The sequence below is a fragment of the Mugil cephalus genome, chromosome 3, assembly GCF_022458985.1.
Source record: "Mugil cephalus isolate CIBA_MC_2020 chromosome 3, CIBA_Mcephalus_1.1, whole genome shotgun sequence".
NCBI lineage: Eukaryota > Metazoa > Chordata > Actinopteri > Mugiliformes > Mugilidae > Mugil > Mugil cephalus.
Window position 1 is genome coordinate 1,693,619 of NC_061772.1, and position 11,209 is coordinate 1,704,827.

General features: G+C 39.2%; 2 protein-coding genes across 2 annotated transcripts; one reads left to right on the top strand and one right to left on the bottom strand.

Annotated features, from left to right (window-relative positions):
• Positions 1–417: 417 nt before the first annotated feature.
• phospho2 (phosphatase, orphan 2) lies at positions 418–3,669 on the bottom strand. Its single transcript, XM_047581754.1, has 4 exons — positions 3,410–3,669; positions 3,045–3,123; positions 2,856–2,950; positions 418–2,746 (listed from the first exon to the last, which is right to left on the bottom strand). The coding sequence occupies exons 2-4, from the start codon at positions 3,113–3,115 to the stop codon at positions 2,181–2,183; spliced, it is 732 nt and encodes a 243-aa protein (XP_047437710.1). The 5' UTR covers positions 3,116–3,123; positions 3,410–3,669; the 3' UTR covers positions 418–2,180.
• Positions 3,670–4,314: 645 nt separating this feature from the next.
• LOC125005953 (synapse-associated protein 1-like) lies at positions 4,315–10,677 on the top strand. The gene is made up of 9 exons (XM_047581624.1): positions 4,315–4,641; positions 4,961–5,079; positions 5,189–5,255; positions 8,514–8,587; positions 8,686–8,825; positions 8,950–9,092; positions 9,490–9,539; positions 9,628–9,784; positions 9,923–10,677. Exons 1-9 carry the CDS (start codon positions 4,437–4,439, stop codon positions 10,051–10,053), a joined length of 1,086 nt encoding a protein of 361 aa, XP_047437580.1. The 5' UTR covers positions 4,315–4,436; the 3' UTR covers positions 10,054–10,677.
• The last annotated feature ends 532 nt before the right edge of the window (positions 10,678–11,209 follow it).

Here is an 11,209-nt window from a genome sequence, read left to right on the forward strand (position 1 = left end):
ACATAATATTATACATTAGGCATAAGTGCATTTGATTTACAGTTCACACTTTAGAATTTAGTAGGAATACACTTATTTCTCCAATTGTATTATTTAGAGTTACAGGTTAGTTTTCAGCTGTTTATGGAAGTTAGCATGATCCACAGTCCTCTTTCAGCACTGTACTGGACTGTATTAGGTGTTTATTTGAACCCCCTGTAAATATACAGATAATGCCTAGAACGTAATGCAGTCCAACACCTTTGAATTGTTGCATTGTATAAGGATTCCCCTTTTTTCTAATTACTCAATGAGCAGAACATAAATCACTGAATTACAACCTTGTGGACAGGTCACAGTTTACATTAATATCTGTGCCTGCCTGTACCGTATAATATGTAGTAATAACTTTGAAGATCTTCAGGAAAAGGTATGAAGTGTGTTTCTTTGGTTGTTTAATTTCATCAGTAAGTTCAACAAAGCCAGTTAATATTATCAAGATTGTCCAAAGATTATAACAACAACAGAAAAAAAAAATGAAAAAATAAACAGACCTGAGTTGTCAGACACAGTTGACCTTGTCTTGCAGTGCAAACCTGAATTCAAGGACTGTAGCTTTTAATCACCACTCTTCTATCTGAACTGACATTATAGCACGATCAAGCAATATTTGGTAAATGGTAATGTAATTTAGTCACATCCAATATAAAAAAGTATTCACCTCCTATAGAGGTTTTTCCCTTTTGTTGCTTTTATACATAAAAATCAGTCAATAAAATTTGCCAAAAAAAAAGCTTTCTTGTGTCAAAGTGAAAACAGATTTCTAAGATCTTCTAAGAGCATCAAATGTATCCACACAGACTCAAAAGTGCTGTGTTTCCTGTCAAAGGTGCATCTACAAAATACTGACCCACAGAAGCTGAATATTTATGCAGTCATTTCCTATACATTTTACTTAATTTACATCGTTTTGTAAAAAATCTGTTTGTTTTTCCACTTTGAGTTGTTTAATTTTACAAATTCTTGTCAGAAGCACAATTATGTTAACCATGGTTTCACATTAAAAAGTATCCAAGAGGTAAAATATTCAAGGGGGTGGAACTTTTCTATAAGAATTGTAGTTTGCATTTCCTGAAAAGCAGGAGGAAATGCTGGGGTCAATGGGGGTAAGCTGATGTGGAGGTCTTCAAAATACTGGCAAGAGCAACAGAACTACATTTATTGATTAAGATAGTGGTTGATGGCTGAATTCTATTTAGCTCCTTCACTTTCAAGGTTCCATTACTCTGCATGCTGCTGTCACACTGTCTGGGAGACATGAATGTGACTCATTTTGTCATTAGTAACATTTTTTTTTAATATTACTAGATAAAGTTACTACTGATGGCAATTGTCTGTACCCATTTGGAAACTCAACATTCAAACTTGACTTCTCCTCCCCTCCTCAACAAGAGCAGAGGTGGACAAGCAAACTAGAAAGTAAATGAAGAGAGGGAGCAGTGTAACATTTTTACTGAAGAGCATCTCTGAGTGAAGCCTGAAAGAGATTGCTTTTGGGTTCATTGTTCATGGAAATTCCTGCCTATTACTCGTTTTTTGCCTTTAAAGAAAACATTTCGACATTATTCTTTTAATCCCTTAATATCCACCTCTAGAATAAAGACTAAAAGCTTGGAAGCATTTAATTTGTTGAACTCTTGAGGTGAAAACTATGCGTAGCCCATACTGATTTAATCAACAAAGAACCTTTGCTGCTGTGGTATTGGGATACTGAGTGTGCACTGTCTGAATCACAAGGCTTTATGCTTTAACACTGCTATTCCAAATGGGCCAATGCATTTAAATAACTGTGGCAAACGTGCTGTGAAATCAGTGCAGTAAAAGAAGCCTGCTGTGTATATTAGCACCAGTGTCCACAATACTGTCTTTGAATGTGGTAGGAAACCTCGGCGCTAACCATGAGCTGCTGTGCTGCCCAAACCAGACAAATGTCAAGTAAAAAGATTCTAGCCTTCTATTTGCTAGTTATCAATGTTAAAATACATTTCATGAACACAACAAGCCACTTTCATAAACAAAAAAATAATCCCATAAATGAGAGAGTACTATCAAAATAGTAAACTCGTAGAAAAGTGGGAAAGCAGTTGAGGACACACTCCCCAATGAGTGCAAAAGAGAAGTTATCCCTCTGCTGGCTTTAGCTATGTCTGCATGCTTGTTTTCAGCTCCTGGAGGATTTCGGTGCCACTGTTCCAGGCATTGACTGTTGCTCTTAGACAAGCATGATCTTCCTGACCTTGAAGCTTGTCCAGCAGTTTTTCAAGAGTGTAACCCTTCCTGGGCATCACAACATCACACTCTCTCAGACAAGAAGTAGGGCAGAGATCATTCCCACCATCTCCCACATAAAAGATCCGCTCATACTCCACACCTCTGTCGGAGCGCTCAGACAGGTAGAGCTCCAGGACTTTCTTCTTGCAGAGGTTGACGGGGCATCGAGTGCAGTCGTGAGAATGATGGCACTGTACCTCCATGTACCCAGCCTCGTTGAACTTAGCTGGGTTGGTGAAAACCTGGTCGACAGCTGTCTGGAGTCCGGCTGAATGCAGGATCCAGTCTATGAACATGGTGTTGGAGTCAGAGATAATGATGCAGTCAACAATACTTTTGTTCTCCAAGATGAAAGTCAGTAAATCTGTCATTCCTGCCGTGAACGGGATGGTCTCCATCACACTGCGGAGCCGCTCTGGGCTGACCTCCTGGTCTCCTGCATGAAAGGTAAGATAATCCTTTATTTATTCCACAGTGGGGGATGAGGTATGAGCATGCTAGAGGAAGCAATAAAATACAATACAACACAAATAAATAACTCTCACCTATGTAGTTCATGACCTGGCCCATGAACTTTGTCCATTGGCCTTTTTTGTAGGAATTCTTAACACTGTCAGGAAGAGTCTGACCTGGAAGACATCTATCAACAAGCACAATCAAGCCTGAATTTGCAGCAAACATCGAACCCGTTCGCTTCTTGGCTGGTATTTTGGAGTGTAACTTTATTTACCTACCTGACCACCCAGGTGTCACTGTTGTCATCAACCACAGTGTGGTCAAAGTCGAACACCATTAGAATCTTCATGCTTTCACCTGGAAAATGTCACACTGCAACATTTACATGTGGCCTCACTTAAGTAAGAAAACAAACAGACCGTTAAATGAACTGAACGTTAAATGTCATTCCTTTCGATAAATCCTCCAAAAATATTCTCGTTTTATTTCGCCCTTATGAACGCAGAGGTAACTATAGTTTGCTTTCTGTTTCGTTCCGATAAATACCTCTCGTGTAAATTCCGATTGTAGTACAACAAGTCAATTTATCCTACGATAATTCTACTTATTTTCATTTCTCCATAAACGGCAAGTTTGAACTCACTATGTTGTTAAGTGTCACTTTTCCACAGGGACTCTGGTGTAACGCGTAAACGGCCTAGCGAACCGGCTTATCCTTCACTTAGAAAATATGTTCCAGGACTCAGATAGGGCAGATGTGGACTAACACTGTTTTCGTACTAAACTGCACCTCAGATTGTTTAACAGAACATAAAATATTGTACAAAACGGCGATCAGCTAAAACTGTCGACACCCTGCCTGAGTGCGCCCGCCGGTCTCTCTTCCTTCTGGTCTGGTTGGGTTTCAAGATCTGTAAAAATCCTTGACTCGTTACTGCCGCCTGCTGGTCGTACCAGTTTTGAGGCGTCGCTTTGGTAAACTGAAATAAGATAAGACGGGTTTTTATTTGTCACATGCACGCGTATGTTATACATAGTATAGTGCACATTGAAATGTATTTTTGTACCTACAGCCCGTGGTAAAAAGAAAAGAAAAAAGCAATACAGTAAAGACAGTTATAATTACACATAGCACACAGGATAAAATAACTGAGAAAAATAAGATAAATAAAACGAAATAGAAACTGTATACTAAGTAGTGACTAATATAATAATTGAAATAATAACTCATGTTATTAGTAGGCTACAGATTTTTTTCCGTCCTCTAATGGTAACAACAAACATATACGTTCAACTTTCAATGTTTTTTTTTATTATTTAATTTTGAAAGCTGCGTGGGTATTATTATTATTGACAGGAGTTTGTAATATTATTGCTAAAATAAATGCAATTGTGAGAAAACAGATTTGGTCAATAAATTCCATTACATCTCTAAGTATGTATCAACTGAAGCTTCCTCCCCTCGTTTACCCAGAGCACACCTGAAGGCATCGCTCCACTCTTGTGGCCACTGGGTGGGAGTGTCACACAAGTACACGATAGCAAACAGAGAAGAAGAAACGTCGATTTAGTTCCTGGTTGCAAAGTCAAGACTCTCCCACCGTCCAGGTTGTTATTCCACCCTCACATTTTATCTGAACAACTCGGTGAAACAGTTTATTTCAACCAAGATGTTCAAAGGTCTAGGGACGTGGTTGGGTTTGGAGAACCAGACGTACTCACAGACGTCAGATGACCAAGAAAACCTTCCCGAGGAGCAGGGAGAGAAGGTGGTAGAAGCACAAAACGAGGTAAACAAACAACAACCAGCTGACCAGCAGGATGGAGAAGCAGAGGCGGACCAGGAAAACTCCGAGCACAGCAAAGGATTGGGTGGTAAGCTGCTTTCTAGCTTTGCTTTGCAGTTATTTGTTCGTGTTGTTTTGTTTTATTTATTTATTTATTTATTTTTGTTTTGTTTTTTTACGAAATTGTGCATTTCGTAAAAGCGTCAAGCCATGTGAACATATGTGATGAACGTTACGTAAACTGGATGAACTTTCTGTCTGCGTTTACTCATAAGTCATTATACCAGTCCTTGATCTTCCCAATTCTACCGTGTGACTTGCTGTCTCATGTAATTGACGTGACAGTGTTTTTTGCGTTATATCGCGCTTGTTAATTTTGCTATCTACTCCTCTTCCCACATCTGAAGACTACATATTTAGTTTTGCATCCAGTGCCACCAAAAAGATCTCTGAGTCGATGGTGGAGACGGCTCAGACCATTAAGAAGACAGTGGAAGAAGGGAAAATCGACGGCATCATAGACAAGGTATGTTGCTCTTCTGGTCTGCTGTTTACGAGACTGTTCTTAGTCCACGGTTGGAAGCATACATTTAGAAATGTTACCCTAATAATAACTGTGTGTATGTGTTTTGCAGACTTTTTTAGGAGACTTCCAAAAGGAGCAGGAGAAATTTGTCCAAGAGAAGAAGGCAAAGAAATCAGGTAAATTCTTCTGAAAATATGAATGTTCTTAACAACAAAGTCCCTAAACACTTACAAGAGCAAACTCTCTAGTTACAGAAGTCTTACTCTACAAGGCAAATTAGACAGTTAAGTTGATTTTGCACATCATGTTTAATTGGGAAACATCTTGAAGAGGAAAAGTTAAAACTGTATAAAGAGTCAGTAACGTAGTAACAATGAAGTCACTTTTGGTATTATACTGTCTCTGCACAGCACTGCGGGACACTGAGGTGTCCCAAACATAAATGATGGGTCATATTTGTCCTTCTGATATTATAATAGAGTTTAAGTAAACTCTCTTTCAAAGGTTGAAGAAATTTAAATTCTTAAGAATATTTAGAAGTAGGATGTGAAATATACAGTGTCACTTAAAAATATTTCCACCTCTCAGAATTTTTGTTTCATTTCTGCATAAAAATGACTCAAAACATCAGCAAATTTTCACAGTCCTAAAAGAAGTCCTACAAGTAGGCAATCATACAGATGAAACAGAAATAATAGATTATATACATTATATAGAGGTGCAAAAATGTAAGTGCACCTCTAGGATTCAAAGTTAATTTCAAGGCCAAATTCAAGTCCATCTGTTCAGAAGTTTTTCCTATCAATGTAATGAGACGTTCAGCACCTTGTTTATTTCAAAGAAGTCAGGGAATTGTCGCAGTCTGATCTTCACAACAGATGTTTATGGAAGGGTATGATCACACTGGCAAGACACATCTGGGACCTGGGAGGTCACAAAGTAACGCAGTGTGACTTCTAAGCAACTAAAGGCCTCACATTAGCTAATGTTAATGATCATGAATCCACCATCAGGAGAACACTTAACAGCCATGGTGTGCGTGACAAGAACAAATACACAACTCCCCAAAAAATCCCTCCAAAACTTTGCTTGTCTACAGTTTACTAAACATCATGTGGACAAGCCAGGAGATTTTTGGAAAAATGTTTGGTGTTTGGTTGACAAAAGTAGAAATCTTTGGTGTGAATAAGAGGCTCATGTCTGGAGATCAAAGAACACTGCATCCCAGCATCAGAACTTTATCCTGCCCAGGAAGCATGGTGGTAGTAATGTTCTTGTTTGGGCCTGTGTTTCTGCGTCTGGCTCAGGATGGCTTTTCTTCACTGATGAACTAATTCTGAATTAGGCCAGACAAATCTAAAGGAACATATCTGCCTGTGAGGTGAATGTTAAGAGAAACTGGATCATGCAGTAAGAAAAACACAGAATGAATGTTTTAGAACGGCCAAGTCAAGGTTCTGACTTAAATCCAATAGAAATGTTGTGGAAGGACCGGAAGCAAGCAGTTCATGTGAAGAAACCTGGCAGTGTCTCAGAATTAAAGCGATTCTTAACTGAGGAATGGACAAAAATGACTGATCAGCAGTTACTGGAAATGTTTAGGTGATGTTATTGCTGCATAAGGGAGCACACCAGATACTGAAAACAAGGATTCGGTTACTTTTGCACCTCACAGCTATGTGCAAATGATTCATTTCCTTGAATAAACAAACACAAAAGTATACATTTTCTATTTCATTGTTCAATTGGGATCTCTTTGTCTACTCTCAGGGCTTGTGTGAAGCACTGCTAAAACTTTAGGTCATTTTTAAGCAGAAACCTAGAAAATTCTGAGGGGTGCAAATTCTGTGAAGCTGCTCTCTATACACATATATGCACCCACTTGCCAAAATATCTGGTACACTCGTGAAAAAAAACAGAACAATCTAAAATAGCAGTCCTGCACTAAATCCTTGTTCATAACTGTTCTAAAGTTCAGTTTGCGTTGTGGTAATTCAACTGGATGATGGACAGTGCTAGAAACTACAGGCTCCAAAATGATAATCCAGTTGAATTACCACTTTTTTGATGTTGCATGGGCATGAACTGAACGTAGGAAGTGTCATGGAGGGATTTAGTGCAGGACTGTTATATTTGAATGTGTTAGATGTTACTGCTGTAACTATTGAACTGACAAACAAGTGTCAAACAAAATAAAGCCACATAACCAAAACAATAAAAAGAATCAAATCTACAGTAGCATATAGTAATGGTCTTGTTATTAAACAGCGCCTTTCAACCTATTGATACCCAAAGCACCTTACAGTCACAGATGCATCAACCCATTTGTTCACACACACACACACACACACAATTTGTTTCCACACAATGTCTGGAATTAAACAGCCATTGAGAATAACACATTTTAGCTTTGACCAACCTTTTCTTACCCGACTAATCGTCATGGGTGGGTGGGTGTGATGCTCAGGATGTTTTTTTTGGCACTCCAATAACCACTCTACTGGTTTCAGGTCTCATAATGCTGCTGAGAACTGTTCCTTTTATCCAGCCAGTCTTGGCTTTGTATTCTTGGTTAATTGTTGATGACACTGTTATCTAACCAAACAGGGCATAGTGAGTTTAGCAAAACAGCTCAAGGTCCACATATTGCATATTGAGAAGTCAATAAGGTAATTATTATAATGAACCTTTGAAATTAAATGTGATGTGGAAGTGGAGATTCAGTGTTTAAAAAAACGTCGCATTTCATTTCATTGCAGCATTCAGGAGTTACTGCTTTCACTGCCACAGCAGCACTAGCTGCAGCCTCCCTTTCTCTGTATGTGTCTCACACACAACAAACTAGTAAGAGGGAGAGGAGAGTGGCCACTGGTCAATTGTGGAAATTCGAAAAAAAGAGTTGCCAAATGTATTGTAATTAGCTGGCCATTAATATACCTGTACAGCCAGCTGTACAGAAAGCCTATATGTGAGAAGCAAATTTGTATTTCTGGTGCAGTATGAAATTGGTAGTACTGAACACAGCTTAGCTACTAACGATTAACACGTCACAAAATGATTGTTTGTAGAGGCCTCTACAAAGTTTGTAGACAGGAATCTTTCATAGTAATCGCCTTTGTTTTATGTATGTGTTTCTTTTCAAGTCTTTGTTAAGCACCTTGTAATATTGATCTGGAAACATCTATAGAAATAAAGATTATTATAATTTTTCATATTTAAAAAATATAAATGTGGTTAATCAATTGTTACAGTCCTTATATATCAGCTTTTGAATACTGTAAGATTTGTGCTTTTGTGTTCAAATTGCAATGCTCTAAGACCTTTTTGATCTTCAGATTCTGCCTCTGAGAGGCTGCAGCAGTGATGAGGTGTCAACAGACTGATGACTGAATGACATTACTGAGGGTGTGAATTGTATGTGTGTTAATATGTAGAAGCAGCAGTGCCTCCCTGGGTTGGCTACAACGAGGAAGAGACCATCCAGCAACAGATCCTTGCCCTGTCCGCTGTAAGTGAAGACATCCCACACTTTGGATGGCCGTATCATCGTATTTGTGACCTAACTGTTGTCTAATAGATACTGAGCTCCCTGGCTGCTGATTGTAGGACAAGAGGAACTTCTTGAGGGACCCTCCTGCTGGTGTTCAATTCCACTTCAACATGGAACAGATGTATCCTCTGGCAACAGTGATGCTGGAAGAAGACCAGATCCTCAACCGCATGCGCTTTGACCTTGTACCTAAACAGTGAGTGGTCTTCCAAAATTTGCTACATTTACATTCGCTTTTTTTTTTTTTTTCGACATGTGTAAAATGTTCTGGCCACTGTTGAGTTAATCATATGGATGAGGGTATGTTTTATTTTTGACAGTGTGAAGGAAGAGGTGTTTTGGAGGAATTATTTCTACAGAGTGTCTCTGATCAAGCAGTCAGCTCAGCTCACAGAGCTGGCAGCCCAGCAGCAGCAGAAGGACTCTGTGGACAGCGTTTCAACCGAGGACGTCGTCTTAGCAGGTCTGATTTTGTTTAAAGATGCTCTACAGCCTGCATTTTAAATTGTAAATTAAATGAATAGAAACATTTTAAAGTCGAGACATAAATCAAGGCGTACACAATAAATGTAATTAATTTTCTGGATTTAAGGTTGGTCACAGTTGGAACGAGTGTAATATCCTGTCTGAGCAATTTTGATCTGTTTCATTTGCAATCCCTGCAGCAGTGAGCTGCCCTCTATCTAATAATCTGAGAGCTAAAGAGGACCATGTACTTTGGTCAGTCAGATGAAGTCCAACTAGCAGTCAACTACTTAAATTAACTGGTTTGAATTTGGTAGCAGATTGTTTTGTCAGTGTTTTTTTTTTTGAGGCAACCCATGGGTCAGCAAACTGAGAACATTGTCATTTCTTTATAGACAATGTCAGACCAAAGACTCCACCAGTCTCCATAAATGACTTAAAAAAGGTAATTCATTTTCCAGTGATTATTCTAGACATTAAGAAAGAGTAGCCCAGTCATTTGACTGTTTCTGTCCTCTCTATGTTACTGCCAGCCTCCTCAAGAAGAGGAAGAGGAGATATCCACAAGTCCTGGAGTGAGCGAGTTTGTGAGCGACGCTTTTGACTCAACGGCCATCAACCAGGAGGACCTGAGGAAAGAGATGGAGCAGCTGGTGCTGGATAAGAAGGACAGCACCCCTTCTCCTGATGGTTAGCATTATAGAGTATTTGCTGCACTTGTTCTGTCAGTTTGGATTTCGGAGAGCAATGTTCTGGAAGATAAAGTTTTCTTTAAATGCAGAGTAAATAATTGTTTTACTGATAGTCCTCTCTTTCATTAACATCCAGATGAGTCAGCAGACTGGGAGAAAGAGCTGCAGCAAGAACTTCAGGAATACGAGGTGGTGACTGAGTCAGACAACAGAGACGACCAGTGGGATCAAGAGATTGAGAAGATGCTGCAGGCTGATGACAGCTAGAAAACTAGTGTGTTTGTTGCTGTCTGAGGCAGTGATCTGTTGTAGGTTGGATGAATAGTAACCAGTGATGGACAAGAGAACTTCCAAATCTTCTGCCCTTCATGACTGTGATTACTATCTTATAAAGATTCTCCTGTACCTGATTAAGAGGCATTGATCCATTAATCGCAAGAATATGTCACCTCTGCTGGAGGCAGCAGCTAGGTTCAGACATATTAGTGAAGTACAACTGATTAGGTTTCCTCTACCTTCTATGTCTTTGAGGAGAAAACTCACTAGAGAGTACCTAATACAAGTACCATGATTTTTTTTATTTATTTTTTTTTTAGTGGAGAGGGTCTGTCTGTATTCAGTTTCTTTCCACTGCTGCTTCCTGGTGGGTTGGTCAGTTAAGTCTTGGTATAGTTATAGTATAGTAAAGTCAAATGTAAACTGACATTTCTGTAAATAAAGAGGGTTCTAACATTACATTAGTAGCATTTCTATTTCATTATACATACATTATATATCTGCTTCTCTGTTTAACTGCAAGTTGACCAAATCCTGCATGTATGTCTGATTTACTTTGTTTCTCTGCCACTGAAATACTGTACATTTTTCACTTTAATAAATATTTATCCATAATTCATCATGTCTTTGTCCAGGGAAGCTAGGTTCTGAGATGTGAGTTTGCAACTGATCATATATATATACTGATCAAGCATAACATTATTACCACCTTATTAATATAGTGCCTCCAAAACCGTTATTTATCAGAGACTGGGCATGGGCATGAGTTCCTAAACCATTTTCGTGTGTGTCTGTGTCAGGCTGCATCCTGCTGGGGATGACTGCTGCCATCAAGGAGTGTCATTGCTAAGAAGTGGGGTGTCTGGTCTGGTCAAGGCGTGTTGTCCGTGAGTTTCCCAGCAGAACATTGAATCCACTTGATGGTCATTGTTATTGACTTGCGTCATAATGTCGTGGCTGTTCGGCATATAAATAAAGTTGAATTGCATTGTATTGGACTGGGGCAGCAGCGAGAAGGTCTGAGTTTGAGTCCAGCTCGGGCCTTTCTGGGTGGAGTTTACATGTTCTCCCTGTGTCTGAGAGGGTTTTCTCTGGGTACTCTGGTTTCCTCCCACCTCCAAAGACATGCTCGCTAGGCTGATTGGTG